Source organism: Apus apus, chromosome 6 (assembly GCF_020740795.1).
Source record: "Apus apus isolate bApuApu2 chromosome 6, bApuApu2.pri.cur, whole genome shotgun sequence".
NCBI lineage: Eukaryota > Metazoa > Chordata > Aves > Apodiformes > Apodidae > Apus > Apus apus.
In genome coordinates, this window is record NC_067287.1 from 7266064 (window position 1) to 7292414 (window position 26351).

Here is a 26351-nt window from a genome sequence, read left to right on the forward strand (position 1 = left end):
ATCAGAGCTCCCAGTGTTCTCCTCGTGTTGAACGTGCCACTAGGCACTCTGCAGGGGTTTTGTTCACAGGAAATTATGTTGCAACTAGTTCTTTTACAACTTCAGTGACATTTTTATACAAATAGCTGTAATTTTATAACTGGGCCAAACAGAGCACTAATAAAATGCACAGATGTATAATGGATATGCAGAGGGAAATTTTAACTACAAAGACTTTTGTAGTAATTAGGAGCTGATCTTTGCTTTCATATTTTTCATGCATTTAACAATCTTGAAGTGCAGTGTTCTACCTCACTTTGAATCACTGTGTAAAACTCATGGAGTTTGGGTGTTTCAACATAAAATTTGTATTCCTTCAATAGTTGGTGGAAGAGCATGAAGAATGTTGTCACCTGACTATATAATTAGAATCTTACATGAGCTTTGTTAATTACAAAAGCATAAAATGTAGGGAAGATTAGATATAGCCCTGTCTTAAAAATCTTAACACATTGTGAATAAGTAGAATATCATTAAATAATGACAGTGCATCATTACTATGATTTATGCAGGTATGCACATTAATTAATTGCAATGCAGAGGGCTGCAATCCCCCATTCAGTCACAAGTTAAGGTAATTAAACACTGTTCTTGCTATTGGAGAGGTTCCAGACCTTGGTCCCCAAAGATGTAGCATTGCATTCACACTAAGAGGTTTCATTAATTTAAAAAAATTGAATTAACCCAATTAAAATGTATTGGAGGAACCACAATGTATTTTCCTCAGATCCAGTTAAACATCTGTGAAAATCAAATTTACTGAAGGAAAATAATAATAATATATGAGAACTGAGTTGCATCTCTTCTACTTTGACATTTAAATAAAACAATCTCACTGAAAAATCATGCATTTAAGTGGCTCAATACTTGCACGTAGGTACTTGAAGACAACACCAAGCTGGGAGGGAGTGTTGCTCTGCCTGAGGGTAGGGAGGCTCTACAGAGAGACTTGGACAGACTAGATCAGTGGGCCAAGGTGAATTGTATGAAGTTCAACAAGGCCAAGTGCTGGGTCCTGCACTTGGGCCACAACAGCCCCAGGCAATGCTACAGGCAGGGGGAAGAGTGGCTGGAAAGCTGTCCAGCAGAAAGGGACCCGGGGATTCTAATTGCTAGGTGGCTGAACGTGAGCCAGCAGCGTGCCCAGGTGGCCAAGAAGGCCAAAAGCATCCTGGCCTGTATTAGGAATAGTGTGACCAGCAGGACCAGGGAGGTGATCATCTGTCTGTACTCAGCGTTGGTGAAGCCACACCTCAAATACTGTGTCCAGTTTGGGGCACCTCAATACAAGATGACATTGAGGTGCTGGAGCGTGTCCGAAGAAGGGCAACAAAGCTGGTGATGGGCCTTGAGAACAGGAGTTATGTGGAGCAGCTGAGGGAACTGGGGCTGTTTAGTCTGAAGTAAAGGAGGCTGAGGGGAGACCTCATTGCTCTCTACAAGTGCCTGAACGGACGCTGTGAAGAGGCAGGTGCTGGTCTCTTCTCACAAGTAACTGGTGACAGAACAAGAGGGAATGGCCTCAAGCTGTGCCAGCGGAGGTTTAGACTAGACATTAGGAAGGACTTTTTCACTGAAAGGGTTGTCAGGCATTGGAACATGCTGCCCAGGGAGGTGGTTGAGTCACCATCCCTGGATGTGTTTAAAAGTCCTCTAGATGGGGCTCTTGGGAATATGGCTTAGTGCGGGACTTGGCAGAGTAGGGTTAATGGTTGGACTTGATGATCTTAAAGGTCTTTTCCAACCTAAGTGATTCTCTGATTCTGTTTAAATAAAGGTCAGCAGAAGTCTTGCAAATCTGAGGACACTAATGTCGTTAAACTGTTGCTCAACACTAGCATTTATTTTGAAGGTGACGTACAAATATTATTTCTGCACCTACAACCATATTGTCCTGATGAGTAAGTTGCCAGTGGTGTCGGCAGCAGAAGAGAATTACAAGTCCCCACACAGACCTTTTCCACCCTGTCACAGCATTTACAAAGTGCCAGCACATACACTTGCAGCACGGAGCTGAAGTGTGGTGTGCTGCCATTTCCAGCAGTGGTGAAGGCAAATGTTGCCTGTTCTTGGGCATCAGCAACTTTCTGTTTAAATTCTAATATTTTTCTAGATTCTGTTTATTTGGCGTAACAAGGACTGAAACATAATGGAGAAAAGTCATCGGTTTCTCAGTTCTCTCTTCCTGGGAATCAGGTCCTAATAACATGGCATTGATTATCATTCGGAGCTTCTTATTACAACTGTGGAAGATGAAATCTTTCCTTTTTACTGAGAGCAGGGGCCTCAGAAGTGCTTAAAGACAACCTAAATCCTTAAAGGCACAGAAGTACCCGTGCTCATTCCCAGTACCCTGGCCTTTGTTTTGGAAATAATAACAGACTGTCACACACTTGTCATATTTATTTTTCATCAATATAATTGCAGACACCAATAGAAGTATCCCTAAGGATTCAGCATATTTCTGAAGTTTGGTCTCTTCAATGTCTTCATAATTATTCAAATTTTTTTCTGCTAAGACCCAAAAATTCCAGGGCATTGCCAGCCTTGAGTTTATCCTGTAAAAAAAAAAAACCCTTCTGTTTAACTCATTGCACTCAAATGCTTTTACTCATGCTTTAAAATGAACTGCTGCAAAGAGACTAAAGGGTCTTTTCCAGTCTTTGCAGAAATCAGAGTACTAGAGTGATCTGTCAGTGTTTCATCGCAGGTCTAAAACCAGAGGCTTAAAAAGGAGAGGCAACCCCCCCAAAAAAGATCATACCTTTAGTTTATTGTCAAAATCTTCCATTGAATCAATCAATTTTCCAGGTTCCAGTTCCCCAAGTGGAAAAGGGTAATCTGTACCCAGCATAACTTTGTCCTGGTAATAAAAAAAACATTTTGTACATTTTGTAGTAACATTAAGCAATAAGGTTGCATGTGCTTTCTGGAATTCAGAATAGACCACAGGAAATTACAAGTATATATTGGTATATATTGGACTGATTAATTACAAAAGTGAATGTGAAGATCATCTTTGGGTTCCAACTTTCATTAGGGGGAAAAAAAAAAAAAAAAGCTTGAAAAGAATTTATTTAAGAATCTCAGGAAGTTCTCCACTAAACTCAGAAAAGAAGCTTGGATTTGCATTCCTGAATTTGAAATTCTGGACAACACACACACACACAGACAAATACAAACACAACATTATATATATGTGAGAAGAATGTGGAGTAAAATTTACAAAGCAATCAAAATTATCTTTGGGGAGATACTTTAAAAGCTGTGATCACTGCAGTGGGATTCTAGTCAAAGCACAGTACCATGTGGAATTACTACAAACAGATACAAATAGGTATTTTATTTGATTTAATTTAACCAGTATTCAGCTCCAGGTAACAAAGCCAGTATCTCATTTACAACATTTCATGTATTTTTGGAAGTCTATTAATTTTTTTGAAGTGTCATTGTCTTTATTATTGGATATTGGCTGTGCATTTGAAACATGTATCTGAGAATATGAGCGACATGATATCATTTGTTTCTGAAACCAAGCTAGTGAAAAAGAAAATTCAATAAAAATCTGTATGCATCATTCCTGTTTGGTATCAGAGATGGAAAGACATAAGCAGATCCTCAATAGGCTGACCTTGCTGTAGGTTCATTTTCAAACTGGAATGATATTACCCCATTTTATCTAACTTGGAGAGTGCGTGCTGCCGACTCTCTTGATTTTATCAGAAGTCTATTTTCCTTTGAGCTTCATCTCCTGGAGACATATTTGAAAAGCACAGTTTTCATTAAAAGGATATGTTTTGAAACGTCTCATGAATTTTAAGTCAAGCTCATGAAATTGGGGCACTTGTTATAATATTTGAACTCAGTTGCCAATACTGAAATAGGGTGAAGAAAACATATTTCAGTTATTTTATGAAATGATTAGTTTTTCGTATTTGTCAAATGCTGCTTTTTTAAAATTTGACCTGCATTTTTTTACCTCCAGCAGATGTCACCCGAGAGTCTCTGGAAGAACCTAATACAGAGCCTTCTACCAACTCCAAGCAGAACGACACGCATTCTATTGTTCTGTCCTGTATTGTTGTGTTATGATTTATTATACAAGCCTCACCATAAGATTAAATAGGATAATTTACACTCCTCTGTCTACTAAATCAAATTATGAGTGTAGATTAAACAAAACGTATTTGGACCTGTGTATGCTTAAGCAGCTAAATACATTATTTTATTCATAATACTCAATCTGATACCAAGACGTTTTCTCCAGATATGAAAACCAAATATATGTCACTTACAAAAACCCCCAGCCAATAAACATACTGTGTTTATATGAGAATATGGATTTCTAAGTAAAGGAGAAGGAAACCCAGTATTTGCACAGCTGTTTGTTAGTCAAGGTCAAGCAAGCCAGGAATGTTTGTACGTTCCTGTTTACATCTCCTATATACCAAGGCAGAAAGAAACCCCATGTCCTCGTTGGAATACTACAAATATGTCAGTTATATTTTTCTTTTCCTCTGACTTAAAATGTTTCACAGCTAAATATGTGATCTCTTCATTAAGAGCTGTAAATTAGAATTAAATTAAAATTTAGAAGTAGCATTACTGCTCTGCTACTAGTGATACTAGGCTCTTTTATACTCTGAGCTTCAGTTTTGTACCCATGTATGAAATGGACATTGCAATACCTGCCTTTAGCCTTAGAGAAGTCTCTGCAGATGAATAATACCCCTAGCATAACAGATGGGTTATTATATTGTTTCAAAGGATACCAACCAAGTCAGTTTTCCCTAGAGGACTTACAGTTCGATACCTTAATTAATGCACCTCTCCTTTTAAAAAGGTACATCTGGGTAATGATTAACGTCAGTGAAGCCTTCTGCTCAACAGAACTTTCTTCACAGTAATAGGGACCTGAGTCTTAAAATGAATCTCAAAGAGCATGAGTCATGAGTTCATCCCATTATATTAATGAAAATTATATTTGCCTTGAATCTCACTTTCCTACTATCTGGATACATCTCAAAAAAAGGCCTGATTGCTATAGTTTGTTCAGCTCCAGCTTCTGGCCAGAGAATGTCTGACCTTTGGGTGATGGCTCTTGAGGAATCACCATGGGCAAGTTTTTGCAGAGACACACTGATTAATTTCATCCACTGCCAACCCAGTTCCTCACTTTTTATAGGCAGCATCATTAGGGATTTTGTGCTTATTTATATCCACCTCAGGCTACCTCATCACAAGGGGAGCAAAGGACTGCAGCAATTTTGCAGCCTTAAAAAATTCTTTCTCAGAAATGCATCTCTCTGCTTCCTTTAAGTGGGATAGGCTCCAATTAACTGGCACCCAGCACCAAGAGGGGGTGAAGTTAAAGGGACATGACCCATCACAGCTGTCACTGGATTTTAATATTCAGAAGCTGAAAGCCAACACATTCCACTCTGATGCCAGGTAACAGCTGTTCCCTAAGGACCTGCAGCCACGTCTGAGCACATCTTCACACACACCGATGCCCTTCCTGCACAGCTCTTAGCTGTACTCTGGAGAGCTGTCCTATTTCAACCCTTCAGCTCATGAAGCTATGGTGTCATCTCCAAGACCCAATCACACTGGTTGTAGCCCAGCACTTATTCATCTTCTATTTGTTATTCTGCCAACACACGACTGCACTGAAAACACTGAGATATTTGGCTTTTTATTTTGTAAGCATTTGACTCATGGAATGGTATTATGTGAGAGTATGAACTCTCACTGGAAAAAGGGGGAACTTTTTAATCTTCATGGTTATATAGTAAAATTTGAAAATGTGATGTGAATGTTTTTTTTAAGGATAAAATGCCTTGGGCTATGAAAAAGAGAAATAAAATGTACTTCTTTTTTTTTTTTTTTCAAACTCTCCTGTCTGTTAAAAGCATTTATGTCTCTGGGACCTGACTCATGCCTTTTCAGCACTGGGGTTTCACTTGATGTCATATTGCTTGACCTTAAAATACTCAGAGGAGAATTAAAGAAGACCCCAACATCCCAGTACACTGGTCAAATTTATTGCATTAAGAAACTTAATTTTAGAAGTCTGTTGATAAACAAGACACCAGAGAGGTTATTGCTGAGTGACTTAGATTATCAAATTACTTTCCACAACCTCACTCCCCTCAAACAACTACATTTCAGTTGCAAAGACTAATCACAGTTGCTCTTGACACCTCTAGTTCAGCTTAAAACCACACAATCAGCCCAGAAAAGAATCTGTGTGTCTGAGCCATGCTTAATCACACAGCTGCTAATTCACCAAGGTCTTTCTAACAATGGCAAAACATTTTAAAATGGAAAAAACCAAACAAACAAGCACGTCATCTTGTCTCTTTGGTAATAAAACCAGGAATCTGACCACCTAAACATGGCGATTCAAAATTCAAGAGCTTGACTCATCTCTGCTATCCTATAACTGCATGCAGAACAAGAATATGCTTAGGATGAACATGGTCTAGATTTGGGGAGACTTCTCAGAAAAGGAGATAACTGGAAGCAAGTGCTGAACTGCAATGCTAGAAGCCTTTGGGGAGCTTGTGAAATGGAAGTGCACAACAGATCTGGTAAAATTTTTGTATCTATCGTAAATATTACTTAAAGGCACTTGATTATGTAAGCTACAGTTAGATTCAAAAGGTAATGCATAGTTAAAAGTCTTGGACTGCTTATCATGATATTGAAACATAGTATCAGAATTATTTAGTTTGGGAAATACCTTTGAGATCATCAAGTCCAACCTCTAACCTTACTCTACCACATTCACCCCTAAACCATATCCCCAGGCACCACATCTATATTACTTTTAAACATTTCTCGGGATGGTGACTCAACCACCTCCCTGGGCAGCATGTTCTGATGCCTGAAAACCCTTTCAGAGAAAAAACATTTCCCAACGTCCAGTCTAAACCTCCCCTGGTGTAGCTTTAGGCTGTTCCCTCTTGTCCTATCACTATTTACTTGTAAGAAGAGACCAGCACCTACCTCTCTATAGCGTTCTTTCAGGTAGTTGTAGAGGACAATGAGGTTTCCCCTCAGCCTCCTTTTCTTCAGGCTAAACAGCCCCAGTTCCCTCAGCCACTGCTCACAAGTCTTGTTCTCAAGGCCCTTCAGCAGCCTGGTTGCTCTTGCTCTTCTCTGCACCCACTCCAGCACCTCAGTGTCTATCTTGTATTGAGGTGCCCCAAACTGGACACAGTACTGGTGTGTACTTCTTCTTTTGCTGTTTCATAGAGAACTAAAGAATTACTCACCCACTTTGGAAGCATTAAAACTCACCTCTCCTATCACACTTGTTAGCAGCCTTAGTGCACCACAATCATGGACTAGAGAGTCTGTGTAAAATGAACCAAGGTATTTTCTTGGATCCACTTTATTATCCACCGCACACAAATCAGGGCGCACGTTGAATCCATGGGAGATTCGCCCCACTGTGTATGGAAAAGCTCCACCTGCCAGAAGACATTTGTAGTAACAGAAGCTGAAAATATGCAAGAGGAAAAAAAAACCACATCATCATCAGGGATCTATAAGTTTTACTATCAGCTCTTTAGAATGTGCTCTGCACCAGCATTTTTTCACCTTCCGTTTCATTAGCTTCTTTCTCTTTTCCCCATGTCTTCACTACTTTGATGCCCAAATTCCTCCTGCTGCCTCCTTGTCCCCAAGCCAGCTTCCTCCTCATTTCCCTTGAAGGCTATTGTAACAGTTCAAACAATGGCTGAAACACTCCTGAGAGTGTTCCTACAAGCAGGTATCTTCTTTGGGGTAACAGCACTCATCTGGTGGCAGGCTTAAAGTGGTAACCCTATTAGCTGGCATACCCGAAAATACAATTGTACCACACTCAACTTAAGAACACACATGGTATATTACTTACCTCCGTGTGCAAAGCAAACTTTCAGCCTAGGAAATTTTTCAAAAATTCCTCCCATAATCATGGAACAAATGGCCATGGTCGTTTCTGCTGGCATACCTAGGAACAAAAAAACCTTTAATTGTATAAGAGTTTTATTTTTTATTTTCCTATTTGAGTTTAAAATGTTATCTTAATTTTCTTCAATTAGCCTTGAAACTACTGAAAAAATAACAGTTACAGATCAGGTGCCAAATGTTATGCATTTTTTCTATTATAGGAACATGGAGTTGAGTATTAATTAACTGAATTCAGGACATAGAACTGGAAGCTACTGAATTCAAAGCCTAGTTTTTATCCTACACCACTAGGACAGCTGACAGGCAGGTTTGGCATGTCCTGAACTGCACAGTACAGGCTTGATTCCCCTGTTATCCTAGCTTAAAGAAAACTCTGAAATACACCAGCTTCTGCTCTCACCTGTGCCTCTGGGTTTCTTTTGTGTGGGAAGTGGGGCAGACATGTTGGTGGGTACTCCAACACAGATTTGGAGTTTGGTTATGACATGGTGCCAGTTACTAAGAGTTTAGAAATAACCTGTCTCTCCCTTTGCCACTGGGTAACTCGGATGCCCAGTGTTTGGAACAGAGCAGCAGTTTAGGTTCCTGCATCAGGCCTCATCTTCTGAGCACATGTAACTTATTTAGAATACCATGCTATTCAGGTGCCTAACTTGAGACATCCAGCTTGGAAATGAGGAACTTGAGTTCCCCTCATGCAAGGGGAAATAACACCTACCCAGCTCAAAAGGTTGTTTTTCATTGATGTTTCACAATATGCTCAGATGCAAAGCTTTATTAGGGCCAGTAGGAAAATATTTTAACTATACTTTGTTAAGTAAATGCAATCATTTTAGACTCATTTAAAATCTGTATAGTTGAGACTGCTCTGTTTAAGCCTAATTGATACTGTTTTAAAATCATGGTGATTGGGACACTAAGATTTGCAGAACATAAATGCATATAGTGTGTATTTTTCAGAACCTCTCTACTGGAGGCAGTGCAAAACCATGCAAAACAAAGCAGTGCAAAACAGAGGAATTGAGGGTGGAATCAGGTCTAGTGATTTCTAAGTACCTGTATAATCTACTTCCCGTTATTCAATGTTGTTCTGATTTACCTTTTAGATGGGGGGAAAAAACCAGAAACTACACAATTCCCTACATCTATGGGGAGCTTTCAAAGCTCTATAGTTTATATGATACAAACTTGGATTTATTTCCTCTCTGTTCAACCTAGGAAATAATCCAAGAAATTCTAGGAGGTAATATTTGGTTTTGCTTGCTCTTTCATTCACTCATGTTCCTTTTGAGAAGTTCACTTCAGAGGCAATTCTTTTTCCCCAGTCACCTCCTCTTTGTATTTCGGACAATAGAGAATACTAGATTGCTACTCTGAAATTTTGATTCTAGGTATTTAAAAGTCAGACAAACTAAACCAGCTTAAAATCAAATGACTGCTGAATTTACACAACAGTTTGAATCTTAGCACTTGATGTAAAAAAATGATTTAATAGAAAAAATGTAGTTTTTCTCTGTATTAGTACCTTTGTAGCAATTTTCTTGGCATAATCCAGTGACAATTCATACATGTAGATTAAGCAAAGTAAATAAATATTCACTCACCTATTAGCCAGGGAAACCAGTATTTGGACATCCTTCCATCTATCTGCATGTCCCAGGGATGCACAAAGAGACAGCAATTCAGTTTTTCAGCAGCCTGCAGCAAAAATAAAAAAACCTAAATTTTTAGTAATCATACCAAAAATACATCTTAGTTCTTAGCCATGCTTTAAAGATTACCAGCCAAATTGTGCTGAGAATTAGTTCTAGCAACAAAAATAGCCCCAGAAGTAAGAACTATAAGGAATAGTTGGCTATATTTACTCCTGTGGGCCACATCCTGAAGTTCTCACTCAGGTTCAAAGTTATTTTTGAGACTACAGTATTGTAAATGCTGCTGATGATATCTTTTTAGTAAGCCAAGTGTTCCTCAGATTAATGTGGTATAAAAATGCTTTTTTAGCTGTGTCATCAGCCATCCTGCACTATAAAACTTGGTTTAAACTAGTGTTCTTTTTTATTTCATTACACATGTGAGGATTAATTCTTATAATGTTTTATAGAAACATTTTAAGATGATTTTGCAGAATTGTTTCAGCTGCATTCAGGGATTTTCATTGCTGTTGCACAAGATTAGTCCCCTTTGGCCCTCTGCCTGGTTTAAAAATAAGTTAAAACCAAGAGTTTGAAATCTAGCTGTATCCTGATCAATAATCCATCTCCATTCAAGTCTATTAATTTCTGCAAAACTACTAACATCTTTGGAGATGAAAAAAAAGAACACTATAGGATGCTCATTCTGACTGAGTAATTTAACTATGAGCTTATATTTAAGTATATATTCATCAAAGTCATTCATATGCTAAACTAGGATTTAACAGCTTCATTTTGTCAGATGTATTTCTGGACCTCCTCTTGTTGCTAAGGAGATTATCACACATTTAACAAATTTGGTTTTATTTACCCATACGTGCATAAATAAAGTGGCAACTTTTGGATTGTAGGGAGTAAATGCCATCTACATTTGTAAACTAAAAATAGCAATTCAATAACTGGCTTGGTAGATTGATGAAGTTCATTGCAGATTTGATACTGCACTTAGACTGACAAACCAAGAAGGAAACTCTACAGGAAGAACTTGTATCATAAGCAGATTTTTTTATTCATTAATGTACAGTTTGCTTCAGAATGTTTTCTATTGAATTATTGTTGTGTGCTATAATGAATTATATATATTAAAGCTGAATCTCTCTGATCACTAAGCAAATTAGAAGGCTCAGTTGTTTCAATGTATCTATAAATTTCCTTGACAACTGAATGTCTCAAGATACTTTTAGACAGAAGTCCATGTCACAGCAGTACCCAAAATAAGAAAAGAAACATTTACTCACAGCATAAATATCATACAGTTCTGGTGCATTCAGGTCCCAATCATTGACATGAGATCCTATTTGTACCCCAGGAAATCCAAGTTCCTTCACGCAGCGATGCATTTCCTTCACAGCCAGGTCTGGAGCTTGCATAGGTAACGTACCCAAGCCAACAAACCTCTTGGGGTACTTTTTTACTGTAGCAGCTAAGTCATTATTTAATATCTGGGCTAGATCTAAAGTATCCTGAGGTTTGGCCTGGTAAGATATTAAGCAGAATTGTACATTAAATTATAGTTCTCAAATGCTACTGCTTTTGGAAGATACTGGATAAATGTCACTGCAAACAATTCAGAGACAGGGTTTAAACCTAAAATTTACTTTTCAGTTCTGAATGGCTGGAAAGGAGTAGGGCTAAATTCTCCTGCTTTAAAACCTCTGGGTGCAGTTCTGCTTCCTGTCATGAATATTTTATCAAATGCTGCTGCTTTTACTGCTCAGGATGAGCGTAATAGAGCCCAAGCTGCTGATGCTCTCAAGTTATCTGGTCTTTTGTGTAAACCAGTCCTCTGTTTTTGTCTATTCCAATGCAAAAACCTCAGCATATAATTTTTAAACGTAGCAATGAATATTTACTCTCCTATTATTGGAGCTGAAGAGATAAAAATAAGAAATGTGAGAAGTTGAAGCATGAAAATACTAGAGAGGAAACTCGAGCAAACCTCTCTAACATTCAGAAGGAGATAACAGTCATAATTCTAACGAGGGAACTGCAATATCCATGCAGTTAGTTTCCCATTTACCTTCCTAATACATATTTAATGGAAAATATTGCCATAAACACCAGAATAACATTTTAAAGATATGTCACCCAATAAGAAAATCTAAAGATCAGTGGTGCTACTTATATGCAGGCTTAACACAATGATTTTTAATGCAGCGTATCTGTTATTGTGTAACAATTCAACTTGTACACCTAGCTAAATAGTCAAACTGAAAAGGTATTTAGAACAGAATCTTGCTATGATTTATCTTCTCAGACTGTTTTTATTCCTTTGATGCGTTCAGGATCACTGTGCAGGGAACAAAATAATTTAAGTTTCCTACTGAATTTTAAGATTCAAAGCACTGGAGGTCAGTGAGTCCCTTGCCACCTTTACAAGAAAGTGGGACAAGACCACAAATATATATTTTATTTCTTTTTTTAATGACAAAAAGCTGATTGAAGTTTAGCTTTTATGGGATCTTTACAGATACGTCTACCTGCTTACCAGGGATTCATGTTGTGTAAATTTTCTCTCCTTGTTTTCAGGTCTCCAGAACAAAGTCTGTTGTCTCATACTTTGTTACTGGATGTCCTGCAGAGTGGAGCTTTGCCAGGACTCCCTGTACTGGTCTTCTGATACCTGGACCATTTTTTTGTCTTTTGTTTTTCACAGCAGAACAATTACCCATTTTCTTCATTGTCCTAGTGACTACTTTCAGTCACCTAATTTATAGGAAGATGCATTTGTTTTTTAAAAAAATTGTAACATATGAATTGCAAAATATGAGAGTAGGAACATACCCAGTAGCTGAACATTACAGGGACTGTGGAAAGGGCTTGGACTGTGACTCCTGAGTAAGAAAAAGCAGTCATTAATGCTTCTTTTATTTTTTTTAGTAAAATGGTAAAAATAAGAAAGCACTTTGGTTTGAGAGGTAGAAGGTAAAAGCTTTAACGGTAAGAAAAACTGATTTAACCGAGACATGGACAGAATAATTTTTTTTGCTTATTGAGGATCATAGTAATAAATCTTGCAGTTTATCAGTTTATTAGGATTGGAACAGAAAAAAAATAACACTTCCACATGCATACTGGATTATTTTGTGAATATATTTTGATTTTAGAAGTAATTGGTATGCATGCATACAGTTAATTAAAATAGCAATTTAATGTTACTCTCACACAAACAAATGTGATGTAAAACCAACAGAATACAGTAGCTTAAGTTTACCTTCGAGTCACATTCTCACACATATTTAATAAATAAATATGTAAATTAGCTAAACAATAAACAATGTTGTACTAACAATGGTTGTTAATACGTTTCTCAAAGCTACACTGTGTTAGGTTTACTTCATCCTGTTTCTGGACTACTGAGGTTATAAGAAATTCTGTCTGTTTTTAGAAAAAAAATTGATGTCAGCAATAAAGAAAATCAAGTCTGTGTTGCTTGGTTTCTCTTCAAACACAACTCTATACCATAACTTTGTGTGTGTTACAGGAAGGAATACAACAAATCTTGCAGATTAACAACAGGAGAAACAATAATCAGTAATTGGACATCAATAACTCGTTACATACAAAACTGTATTTATTTTTAATTTTAGGTCTGATTGTGATTTTTATGCACCTATTTTGTCATGCTTTAAAAATTTTAACTTGTTAGTAATGAAACTAGTCACGCAAAAGGTGGCAGAAAAAACTAAGATAATTTCTCCTAAGACAATGACCTTGCCAAAGCACTTAAACATTTAAGAAAGTAATTTATTTTCCTTCTCAGTATTTTAAGCAGGAAGCAAGAGGGGAAGCTGACTCTGTCTTACAATATCTGATTAATATTGTGTGCAGTGGCAATGGTTTGGGGTTAAGGGTTAGGTCTACAAAATTACATATATATCAATGTTGTAATATCTACCAATATGCTACTGGACACTTAATTAGTATGTTTGAGAACACTGACCATGTTTTCCACTATAAGGATTGCATCTGGTTTCAATGCATTTTTTACACTTCTGGGCAAATTTAATGTAAATCTTAAGGGTAGATTTCCAAACTGAACATTCCTGGACACTAGCTTTAGGAAAAAGAAGAATCATCACAGAAAAAAAACTCTATACACTCTTCAGAGGGTTCTACAAAGGAGAGAATAAGAAGAAAAGGCTGACAGGATTAACTAAAGGATTTTTTTCCCACAAAACTGTACTGATTTGTGTCACAGAATGGTGATGTTAATTACCTCTAGAGCTTGTTTTATTGAATTACCTTGATTGCTTGTTTTATTGAGTGGATCAAGACACAGGTTTGTATACCAAATAGACCTAGGACATACGATGATGAGAACTAATTTAGAGTCTTTGGAACACTGGCTACCATTTATTACTGGCAAGATTTCTTGGGCATTGCACAAAGTATTTTAGCTACCAAGCTGCATGTTAACTCTCTGATTTAGTAATTTTCTTCACAGTAGCTAGTGTGGGGCTGTGTTTTGGGTTTGTGCTGAGACCAGTATTGGTAACAGAGGGATGTTAGTGTTAGTGCTGAGCAGTGCTTACACCAAGTCAAAGCCATCTCTGCTTCTCACACCAGCCCAGCAGCGAGTAGACTGGGGGTGCACAAGAAACTGGGAGGGCACAGAGCTGGGACAGCTGACCCCAACTGACCTAAAGCATCTCCCATACAATGCTCATGCTCAGCACAAAAAGCTGAGGGAAGAAGGAAAGGAGGATGGTTGGTGTTTTGTCTTCCCAATTAACCATTATGCTTTCCTGGAGATGGCTGATGCCTGCCAGTAGAAGTAGTGAATGAATTCCTTGTTCTGCTTTGCTCACTTGCATGGCTTTTGCTTTTCCTATTATTCTATTTTTTTCTCAACCCATACATTTTCTCATTTTTACCCTTCTGATCTCCCCCACCCCAGCAGGGCAGGGAGTGAGCAAGCAGCTGTGTGGTGCTCAGCTGCTGGCTGGGGCTAAACCAGGATATACCTCACAGTGACTGATAGTAATTTTGTTCAGCTGGGACACTCTGTGCATCTTTGGTCCAAAGTTCTGTCATGTTTGGGCATCAAAGTTTTTTGTGTAACGTATGCCAGCCTGTGTTACAGCAAACAGTCTTTGTAAACAGGAAAAGAGTAAATATGGCCCATAGTCTATGATTACATGACCAGTCAGAATGAAAAAAACAACAGAGTTGTGGTTTTTTTTTACATTTAATTGTCTGATGCCTGTGTCTCTGGAGTACTGTAATAAAGGGGGATATTTTTATGGCACAAGTCACCAGATGGTGCTGTAACACATCGTTTTAGCTTGTTTAATTTTTTAAATCAAGTGAGCACTGTTTAGATTGTAGAGAAATATTGTGGTGTTGGCTTTATGACAAATGTTCTTTCCTGCACAGCTGTTGTAAAAATTTGAAAAAAATGCTCCTATGTTTTCCCTTTGTCTACAGCAAAACAGATATGGCAGAACTACTTCGTAGAAACTTGCCATTAGTGTTGAGGGAAATATCTAAGATACCCAAAGGCTATTTATGATCCACATGGTGGTTGAATGACACAGAAATCCCCAAAATCCCTGAGCTAACTCATGGAATTATTAGAGTCCAGTCAAGGCAGCATATTTCAGAAGGGCTGCACAGACATTCTAGCTTCCCCAGTAAATGGTTGGAGTTTGAAATACTGCTTGTTCAGGGTGAAAATGAGATACTTGAAAGTTATCTAAGTTGTGTTTACATGAATTGCCCACCAGCCCGAGTTCCTAAATTGTACTATGTTTTGTGTTGCAGTGAACCTCCATAAGGATGACCCAAAGTATCTCCTAATGTCCTATCCCAGGAGAGAGGGAAACTATAACCATAAAGGTACTACTTATAAAATATCTTCAGTAATGTAACATTTCACGCAATTTGGGATTATAGTGTTAATAAGAACTAACAGAAATAACTGATTGGACTAGAAGTCCCTTCTCCCGTCCTCAGTCTCCTGCTTTACAAACCTTATTTAGCAGCATGTAAGTAACTTGATCAAAAGTAAATTTCAAATTTGGCATCTGGTTAAATTTCTCTCTAAATCAGGAAAACTCTTTTTTTCTGAGAAAGCAATTGTATCAGCACCCTAGGCTCAGAGTCCTCTAGCAAAAATACAGAGTGAAGTTGCAACATATAAACAGAAAAGGAGACAAACATACAAGAAATCCTATGAGTAAAGAGAATCTTTTTAGCATTTGGAACAATAATGAAAGGGCTTCCTCTTTTGTGTAAATCACTTTTATACCTGACATTTATGATGCCTTTTCTAGTCCACAGTAAGTCATCCTTACTTACATCAGCTAGCTCCTTACTCTGTTAACAACCCCACCAACATCAGTGCGCCCATGTGGGGAATAAATTGCTACTGAAAATGAGGTAAGTAATGAGAACGTCCTATTTGAGTCTGAATATAAAGTATATCAGTTTTCCCTGACTTTCAACAGATTTCAACTAATGAATCAGTAGGCTAAAGCTTTTAATTCTGATATTATTATTGAGCACTTTCAGATGCTCTAAGAGAGACACGGCTGTTTCTTTAAATGAGACACAATTATTTCAATTCCTTTATGCAGGTACCTGATAGATCCATCTCTTTAATCCGTACTTCTGGATCCCAGCAGTTCTCTTGAATAACTCTAAAAACCTTTCCATCCTTCATCATCTTTGCCTGTCCCTGTGAAATGACATTTTCATATATGATAAATGTGACAAAGTACTAAATGATCATTTATAGTCACTGGAGTATGCTGTGCTTCCCACAGAAATTCAGTGTCAGAATTTTGTTATTTTAATTCAGTAAATATTTTTAATCAAAGACTACTTTAAAATAGTAATAAAACAGTCAATTATAGTTCAGATGGAATGAATTCTTCATAATAATAAAATACCCTTTGTTTTGCAACATACATCACTCTACGTTTGTTTGGAAAAGGTATCAGGTACCTTAATCCAAGTTTATCCTCAAAGCAAATTTTGACCTCAAAACAAAGCTCTAATTAAGTCTGTGCTAAATTTCCCCTTTGGGTATGTGTGTGTTCTTTTAAAGTCAATAGCATCACAATGATCCCAGCAACTACAGAAATAATTGTGCAACTCTGTTAATTTCAGTCCAGTTGTTTCATATCACCAGTGATACTGAAACAAAAGCAGACCTATTATGTTGGTTTTAGATTACACTTTCTCCTTGGGAGAAAGAAGAATTACTGAAGAATTTGTAATTGGGGAAAAAAAAACCTAACAATACATAAACACAGTACAAAACCATCATCTTACTTAGTGTAATTCTTTCCCCATATGCCACCAACTCCCAGATTTACAAAGTTCAAAATACCATAAAGGTAATTAAGCTTAATACTGTTCCTTCAACTATGAACATGGAACTTAATTTTTAGTTGATTTGTCAACTGTCCAAAGAGGTTGAGTCACATTAAGCAGGTAAATTGTCTCTTACAGTTGTACATATCCACGTGCTTCTATAGACTTTAAAGACAGACAAAAGACAAAAAAACTTGGCTTATGCTTGCACAAATCAACACGATACAATTCACCAATACTTTCTTGTTTGCTTGAAGCTACTATAGGGATAAATGGAAATGGGTGAAAGTAATTTCAACACACTGCATCTATGGTTGAAAATTGAAAACCACATGAGAAAACAAAGCAGCAATGCTCTCTCTCTTTATTTTCCCTCACAAAATCATTTTATTTAGTATCCTGTCTATTTTTCAAAATAAAAAATCTGTTAAATCAGAATATTCCCTAGTTGTGTGCTTAAACAGAAATAACTAATAAAATTTCACTATTTCTTACAGGGCTGGGTTTATGTCACCTCCTTCTGAGAAGTCAGACTGTTCTTAACCTTGACTTTGTTACTAACTTCATACATCATTCACAAATACACTGCCCTAATGAATATTTTAAAGCTCCCTTCAACAAATCTAACGGTGCTGCCTTGGCAAACTGTCAAGTTACTTGTTAGCTGTATCACAGGTTGTGAAAATGACTTGAAATACTACAGTTAGTAATAACAGCCACAAAGTCCTGATCCTCTGGAAAATACTTCAGCTTCTTGTAAAATTGATTTTACAGCCTGACAGAAACGTTTACTGTATCCTTACACTCTAATACATTAAAAAAAACCAGTGCATTGCTGCACATTGCCTAACAAACATAAAAATATTTGGGGTGTAAATAGAGGAAAAGAAGGAGTAGAACTTTAAGAATTACTACCAAGAGTATTTCTGCAAACACAGATGACTATTGGTTCTTTCCTCAGATTCAGCTAAGGCAGAGCATGTGACCTGCTCACATATATTTTCTCCTCCTAATACTGAAAACAATGCCAGATAGACTGTATTTTTAATAGCAACCTTGACAGTGCTCATACCCAAATGCTAAGATAAACAGCTGTTCTCTGAATGCTGCCACAAGGTTTGCAATATAGGAAAGGTTTCTAATAAGCCATTTGCTGTTCTCATTGAAGAAATAGTTGAACACTGCTATTCTCATTTGCATTAACTGATTCTTTGTGGACAGGTCAAGGCTAGAGGTCAAGGCTAAGCTCACATTATTGTATGTTGGCAGCAACAAACTTGATTATGCTGGAAAGCAAAACGTTATCATTTCAATAGATACATGCTCGTGTATGTAAGGCTAGAAGGATCTGGTCCAGCAACACTGCCTGGAAAATGAGTCATATTGCTGAAGTCTCTTGACACTGCCACTAATCTGCACCTGATATTTTTTAAATGAGTAATTACTCAGACCCCTCAAGTGGGAAACAATTCAATTTTTCTGCAGCTGTGAGAATGAAACAAGGATCAGGAAAAAAAACCTTTCAGGTTCCAAAGCAACAAACGCAGTACAGAAAATCTTGTAAGACAAGAGAATTTTATTTACAAGGTTAACACACTTTTCTAAGGAGTTCTATCATGTATGTATGTATGTATATATGATAGTACGTATACTATCATTCCATTCCATTCCATTCCATTCCATTCCATTCTATTCTATCCTATTCTATGCCATTTCATTCCATCCCATCCTAAACATCTGATATTTAAGGCTTTAATTAATTTATGTGGGAATTAAGAGAGAGATATCTAAGAATTAAGTCCAGCAGGCTGATTTGGTTCAGCAAGCTACACTTAAAATGATCCCATCATTACACTATTCTGTCACATCCCAAACTGCACTTATTTAAAAAAAGCACATAGTTATTTTTCTCCAGTTTGACCTTGATGCTTCTTCACAGAATGATATGAAAAGCTTTCCCCTTTTTTTAATCTCCAGAGTTAATTTCCCAGCTTCACATATCTGAACAGGATTTTGTTTTGCCATGTAGTCTTTTCATGCAACATTTTCAGGCAGATTTGGGCTAGACAGGATTCTCTGCAGTGTATATTAATATTCCTTTGGAAACTCTTTTTATCAAGGAGTTTTCGCATCACACCTGTAACAAACAGCTCAGCTGCTAAAAATGCTTCCAACAATTCTCCCCTTCATGCACCTACCATGTATCTGAGAAGCAGTGGCATCCACACATGTTCAGCAGGTGGCTTGTTCTCTCCTCCTATGCCCCCTTAGACTCAGATCTGGAATATCAGCCTATATGTCTGCTCCTTGTTCTCAGTCCCAACCTTCATATTCTGTGGTCCCTTTTTATAAAGGGTCGTTAGGCATTCGCCAGCACAGCCTTGCATGTTGGAGAAAGGTAACTGTGTGTATATTGTTAGGTTGCAATAGACACTGTGTTGTGCCAATTTTATAAGCTTTTTTCAGTTACTATATACATATATACGATCATAAAGAAATACAAATTTGCAAAGTGATGAGGGGATGAGGAAATGTCTAGTTCCACTGAAATTAATAGGAATTATATGTGTAAAAACCTTGGCTACCTAGAAGATGCAAGTCTAGCTTTTCTACAAACAATAAAAGTTGAATTTCTACAGAAAATGAATGACTTTACAAAGTCACAAAAAGAAACAATGAAGATCAGCTACTATTTTCTTTATAAGGTTACTCCAAATAGAGAGATTCACTGCCACCCTGAAAATTCTAAGTACTACATTTTTTTATCAATTATCCTCCTAGTTTTCAGTATAAAATTCCTATATTGGAATCATGTCTGCATTTCAGAAGACTGAGGCAGATTAACCCTTGTAAAACACTGTGCATACAGCCTGCCTCCAAATAACATGGCTCTACGCTGACTGAGATCAGAATGAATCCTCTAAAAAACCAGTCCTGACCCCATCAGAGGAGATACACATAATTCTGCTAACATCAGCCCCAGCAGGATGGATTCTGAATGCAGTTAGCACAGACTCATGGCACCTGGAGACACGTTCCAGTTGTCCTCATGTAGCTCAGAAGTGCTTTTGTAAAGCTAGTATGAGTGGACAGTGACAAAAAGGTGAAGTAAAATCAGACCCCAACATCCTTTTATTTGCCAATAAACCTTAGGCTCTTACATTCCTACATAATGATCACCAAATCTATGGATTGTCCTTATTGTTCTTTTCATGAAGTTACAGAAATTACTCTTTCCCTTTCCCTCAGATGTTAAGAAATTTTCACATCTGAGTTCTTTAATAAAATACTAGGTCCTTTTGCTTTTGCTTCTCATACAGATAACTGCATTTAACAACAACAACAAAAAAGTCTGTAGGTAATCTGCTTTTGGTTGACTTATCTTATTGAAAGGAATTCCCTAGAGCTGCCCATTCCAAGTGTTAAAATGAGATGGTGATGAAAAATGGAGAGAGGTTCAGATGAGAATGTGCGTTTCACTCCTCAAGTTCTACTGAGGTATTTTAGGACTTGCAGTGATATTACTCCACAGAAGATAGACCTCTAGAGAAATCTGTATCAAAGACACAGCCAGTCTTACTCCCACTTTACTTTTTAACTAGATTTACTGTTTGTATTCCTGATGACAACTCAAGATGAGCGTAAAGCACCAAACAGCCCAAACCTTGCAGTGATGATCCAGCTGTACCCATCCGCCATATCCGTATCTCTGTGAAAGGAAGAAGGAAGAAAAAGCCAGTGCAAGTTAGCACTCTGCAATAATAATAATAATAAAACTCTCAGTTCTTACAAACCAGCAGTACCTTATTATGGAGAAACACTTATGCATATGCTCAGCTTTGAGCCTATGAGTAGCCCCACTGTCTTCAGCAGAAGTGCTGAAGTTTAACGGGACTGGAGTAACAGTCTTTGTAGATCTGAACTTTCAGCTCCCCAGTTCAATACATCTTTAAAGCAAGTCCTACAATTGACTTCAAAGTGCTTGAAGTTGCTTACTATACTGAGGTTCTGACTGAAATTATTTTAACACAGGAAAAAATTAAATCAAGCATTTGGCACAATAAAAATTGAGCTGCCAATTTTCCAATCTGTGAGCAGTTAATCATTAGCACAACCAAGTATCGATCCCACTTTTCAGCTTCCATGATTCAGCAGCAGGACTGAAGGTCAGTCTCTTGTCTATTAATATTTAAACAGCCATGAGAATCTAAAAGAGAGAAGCTTAGATGCTCATTGATTCTTCTCGAGAGATTCAAAATTGTTTACAAAAAAACCCCAAAGCCTACAAAAGATACTGATTTCCTTTTATTACCATAATTTATCAGATTAGAAATAAATGAAATCTTGAAATATCATACAAGACTGAAAACAATGTTCAGGATTCCCATTTCCCTGTAAAGAAACATTTCAAAGGAAACTGAGTAAAAACAGGCATTTCTTTCACTGAAGTATAAACAATTTAAATACAGTCCTGAATTTTCTGTGATAACAAATCATTACTTAATGCCACGGTGAGCTTTCCAAAGTAGGTGTGCAGAGCCAAGCCTCCTGACTTCAGCCAACCAGAGATGCTAATGCCTGAGGCTATGCATGTTTTATTTATTTACGTGTAGCTGTGTAGCTATGTGTCGTTTACTTAAAGTAAAAAACTTAAAAGTTTATATATAATATTTAAGGAACATTTTGTGAATGATACCTAATGGTATCTTTAAGTTTTCACTAGCTCCATCCTAATTGCAATTGTAAGCTGGGCAGAAAATGAGCATCTTAAAGGTGCTCAAGGAGCACTTAAGCAATAGAGAATCTCAGTCTGGTTTTGAATCTATTTACTTCTTTCTTCCCCTTAGTTACCACTTGTATATATTTACAGTCCTTTATTTCATTTATTTCTATTAATTTTTATACTTATTATGGGTTCCTAAGCTCTTAAACAAGTACCTTGATAACAAAATTTTCTACTTATAGCTTCAAGGTTCAGCATTTATAAGGCTGGAAAAAAAATAAAGAAAACTTCAGCTCTGTTAGGATTGCCTCATTGGTTTTCCATGCATGAGATGTAGAGAACTACATCAATGGCTTGAATTTTCAGAGGACTCTAGGGAATTCTGAGAGTTGTTTTCTATTCTGGGCCCATTAATAAGCCATTGAATCAGTCAATCTTTAGAACAGAGGAAGCAAAAACTAACAAGTGGAAATTAACATTAAAAAAAATAGGTATTTGCCTATTTATCAGGGTTTAAATAAATGTAACACTGGCCTACAGGCTCCAACAGTAGTGAATTGAGCCTTGAGGTACATCTGTGAACATCAAGGGAGTCCTTGGGTGATTTTATCTCATAAAGTTTTATAGCCCTTTTAAAGCATATACAGGCAAAAAATCTTCTAAATAATGTAAAATCAGAATGAAGGAATTTTATAGGTGTTTTTTTTGGGATATTGCACAAACAAGACAACAAAATCTGAAACAAGCCAGAGTAACCTGTCTGTGTAGTCTGGATATTTAAACTCTTATCCATTTAAAACAGACACAATTATTCTAAAAAATATTTGCTGTCTCAACTACATTACCTAGGGTAGATGTGTTTTTTACTGAGGAGCTTCCAATTACAAACAGGAAGTTCAAACAGATGTTTAAAAAGATTTTCCTAGGTAAGTGGGGAAACAAACATTCCTTTTCAGGAAGTCTTCTGCATAATCATGTTAATTTTAATAACTAATGAAGAAATAATCCCATGTATGTTCTTAATACCAGATTTTCTCATGACTTTATTCTAATATGCTGTTTACATTTTCCAGCTGCTCACTGGCTAATATTGAACTGAATCTCAACTGTCATGTTTAATAGCAGAGAAAGACAGTGCTAATACATATGAAACATCTACCTGAGAATTTGTCATCATCAGCCTCAAAATTAAGGGAAAGAAATGTACAGTGTAAGACAAAGTTTCAGTTAGTGTGTCAGATGTCTAAGAGCATGGCTGAAATAATGGTATCCTTTTGTTGTTAAAGACAAGCACAATGAAATCAAGTGCAGACACAGGGAGGATTCATTCAAACTACAACAAACACAGAATTACAACAAGGAAAGAAGCAAGAATGCAAGTCTCTTTTCTACTCTGATTTTTTATCATCAATGGAAACATGTGAGTTATAAAAAATAGCTATCCTGGAAACCTGAAGAAAATTTTTAATTGCAAATTAAATGTTAATTGCAAATAATTGTATACATATGTGTGTATAAACTATATATAAACACAGTTTTGTGTGATCTTTTTCAGTACCCATTTTAACATTGGAGATGTGATCTCTTATGAGTCAAAGAGATCAGACATCTCTTTACCAAACTGTGATTTTTACTATTTAGGCAATAACTCTAAAACCTAATTCAGAATGAGATGACTACATGGCTTTTGATAATCTGAAGTAAGAAAAGGATTAGATTTATTATATGAAAACTTAAATTACACTTTCCATTCTCAAATACATTTCACAAGATCATGAAAATTATTACTGACAAGAACACACTTAAGTCATTGATTAATAATAATAATACCAGGCAAAGATTCAAAGTTCAGTCAAGTTGAGTTATAGCTTCAGTGTTATGACAACTGAGATTTTGTATTTTTCATACAATATGCTACTTTCAGTTACTGAAAAAATAAGAGAGATCAGTAAAATGATCATCATCATCAGTTAACCATACCGAGTCAGCCCACTTGAAGGTAATGACTTTCATGCCTGTCCCTATAAGATGTGAATGACTTTTGTCTTAGGTAACATTAATCTTGTATAATATTTGTTTATTGCTCTTATTAAAAACAGAAGTCAATATCATTTGGGATCCTGACAACTCTGGTTTTGTCAAGAAAGTGGAATTTATGCCTCATCCTTTGACAATTTTAGGTCTCACAAGAAAACAAGAGAAAACAGAAGAATTACTTCAGACTAAAATAAAGAGTGGGGAACATAGCCCAGTTTTCATCCCTTTCTGACTCGGGCTTTGCAAAGTAATGCAATGCAAGTATCTGGAAAAAAAAATCAAATTAGCCAAAGCCTGGAAGTATTCATAACAGAAGCCTTCATTCATTGTTCTTTCAAAAATTACACTGGTAGAAATGGTTGCTGATAACATAAGGCACTGAATATCTAAACTCTTATTACCTTTTTTAGGTCAGGCCATTCCTTAGGTAGAATGTGGCTATGAATATCAATTTTCATTTTTGAAGTATCAAAGGAGAAATACTCTTTCAATGAAAATGCTTTCTGTGTGATCGTTACTATCCTTCCTCTCCCTGGTTCAGCAGGGTACTAACTTTGGCTGCTGTTCAGATCCACCTGCTGTCTCCTCAGGAGAACCTGGTACAGTGGCCAACCAGGGAGCAGAAATCCCAGAGGAGTGGCTCTCTAAAAGAACACAGCATAAAGTCCCTGTTAATGCATAAACTACACCTGACTGAGGGCAAAGGGAAAATGTACGTTTATATTGGCACAATGAAGGGATTTATTTTACACAGAATCTAAAATGCAAGCTTGTTTGCAGTTGAAAATCATGCAATAAAACCAACTTAGAATAAATTTATGAAACATGCTGGCTTGAATTTTTTCCTTTCTCCCTCTTATGTTCTGAAATTGTAGGGAACATACACCCTTGGTCATTCCTCCTCATCTATTCACTTTTCCTTCCCTTGCATTTTCTTTAAAGTTACATTTTAAAAAGCACAGAAATACTGAATTGTAGCCAAATCTATGCATGTTGATTTCCCTCTTCTGATTACTGTTTCACATCAGACATTACACATGCGACTGCAAACTGGTGCTTAGAGCTTCTCAAGCTAGCTCAAGATCCAGCAGGAGAATGGCTCAGGCTCAGATTACCTTAGTAATCAATGTCAGTGGAGTCCACTAGCTAAATGGCAAACAGTTTCTCAGTTAAATCCTAAATTAAGCTTAACTGGAGCCACTGCAGATTTTCTGTGAAACTAGATCTCATGTTTTGCCCGTTACTCAATTTAGTATTACACTTCTTTCCTCAAGAAACCCTTGCCTTTCATTTGTGCTGTATTTTTCTCTGTAATTCATTTCCTCTATAGTTTTATTTCAATGTATGCTACTCACAAGGTGTCTTGTTGCAAAAGCTGGTTAACCATTTCTTGATGGTTTCCAGTGAAAAATGCTGATTATTTTTTTTTTTCAAAACTAAATGTTGTTAATTTTGCAACCTGAAAGCAAGCAACTTGGAAAAGAAGTGGCCCATTTGGTTTCATCCTTTTTCTGACTTCACTATTTTGTTTGGATCAACTAAAAAAAAAAAAAAAAGACTGTGTTGTATTTCCCTGCTTGTTCACTCATTAAGCAAGACTGCTTGATTTGCTCCGTTAACCTTAGAGTTATTCTTCAAGTCAGCTCCTTGTGACAGGGTTGTTCTTTTGCTTGATGGTGTGCTTGTCTGCAACGTGGTATCATTGAAGATTGACTGCTCAAAAGAAATAAGAAGCAGCACCTTTGGGAGAATATTCCCTAAATAAAGCAGGACAGCCAACAGTTCAAATCTGTGGGATTGAAAATAGAAAATATTTCCACCTGAAAATCAAAACCAATCTCTTTGTGACCAGGCCACCAGGTTAAGCAGCAAATTTGCTCTCTTGCTCTCAAATGTGACAGCTATGTTACATGATCTAGCACTGCAGTGTTAGCCTGTTGGCAAGCTATGTTCCTGCAGATACAATAGCAGACATAAGAAAGAATTGATTCAGCTGTGAGAATTCTGTGTAATTAATCTTATGAATCCACAGACACGGTGAAAAGAGCTAAGGTGGGTCCTTCAATAAAAAGATGTCTGAAGACAACTCCCTATTTAAGCATAGAAAGTAGAGGTACTAGTGAAGGAGAGGGGCAGGAAGACATCAGGATAATCTAAGACACCTCAGTTCTTAAACCACCATAGCTGCAGGCTACTATGCAGAGATCAGCAGCACTTCTTCAGCACTGTGCTTTACTTTTCTCAGGTCTAAAAAAAGATAGAGTTGTTAGTTGCTGCTCCCAAGACACAGCTTAGCCTGCAAACAGTGCAGTACTCCCACACTGCATTTCATTTAACAATGTACATCGTCTGGAAAATATACCAGTCAAAGGCAAAATTTGTATCCATTCCACTCGATCGAAGGGACACTAAGACATCTGTCTATATCCAGTATGATCAATATTGGATCAGCAGCAGACAGACTGTCAGTGGTTACCAGCAAAAGCATCTCCAGTTTCCCAGGCCCCCTACCTACCCTGAGTGCATGTGTCTGAAAACCACTTTCACTGATGTTTTGGATGATGTGCCTGGTA

At 37.1% G+C, this 26351-nt stretch overlaps 1 protein-coding gene across 4 annotated transcripts; it reads right to left on the bottom strand.

The window, feature by feature from the left end:
• Positions 1-2427: 2427 nt before the first annotated feature.
• ACMSD (aminocarboxymuconate semialdehyde decarboxylase) lies at positions 2428-24387 on the bottom strand. Of its 4 annotated transcripts, none has more exons than XM_051623198.1 (10): positions 24180-24381; positions 20683-20727; positions 16281-16377; positions 12480-12529; positions 10934-11170; positions 9606-9699; positions 7946-8041; positions 7345-7517; positions 2804-2902; positions 2428-2597 (listed from the first exon to the last, which is right to left on the bottom strand). In XM_051623198.1, exons 1-10 carry the CDS (start codon positions 24234-24236, stop codon positions 2535-2537), a joined length of 1011 nt encoding a protein of 336 aa, XP_051479158.1. In that variant the 5' UTR covers positions 24237-24381; the 3' UTR covers positions 2428-2534. The 4 variants fall into 4 exon arrangements, with proteins under 4 accessions (XP_051479158.1, XP_051479159.1, XP_051479162.1 ...); XM_051623199.1 differs by lacking the exon at positions 24180-24381 and adding an exon at positions 20822-21011; XM_051623201.1 differs by lacking the exon at positions 2428-2597 and having other exon boundaries at positions 7345-7546; positions 24180-24387.
• Positions 24388-26351: the final 1964 nt, after the last annotated feature.

Bases quoted from the DNA above. Each gene is read 5' to 3' on its own strand.
- ACMSD (XM_051623198.1), bottom strand. From the start codon at position 24,236: ATGAAAATTGATATTCATAGCCACATTCTACCTAAGGAATGGCCTGAC. The intron at 20,728-24,179 runs GTAATAAGAGTT...TTCCTTTCACAG, and splicing joins AATGGCCTGACCTAAAAAAG to AGATACGGATATGGCGGATG. The intron at 11,171-12,479 runs GTATGTTCCTAC...ATATCTTACCAG, and splicing joins CTGTAATGTTCAGCTACTGG to GCCAAACCTCAGGATACTTT.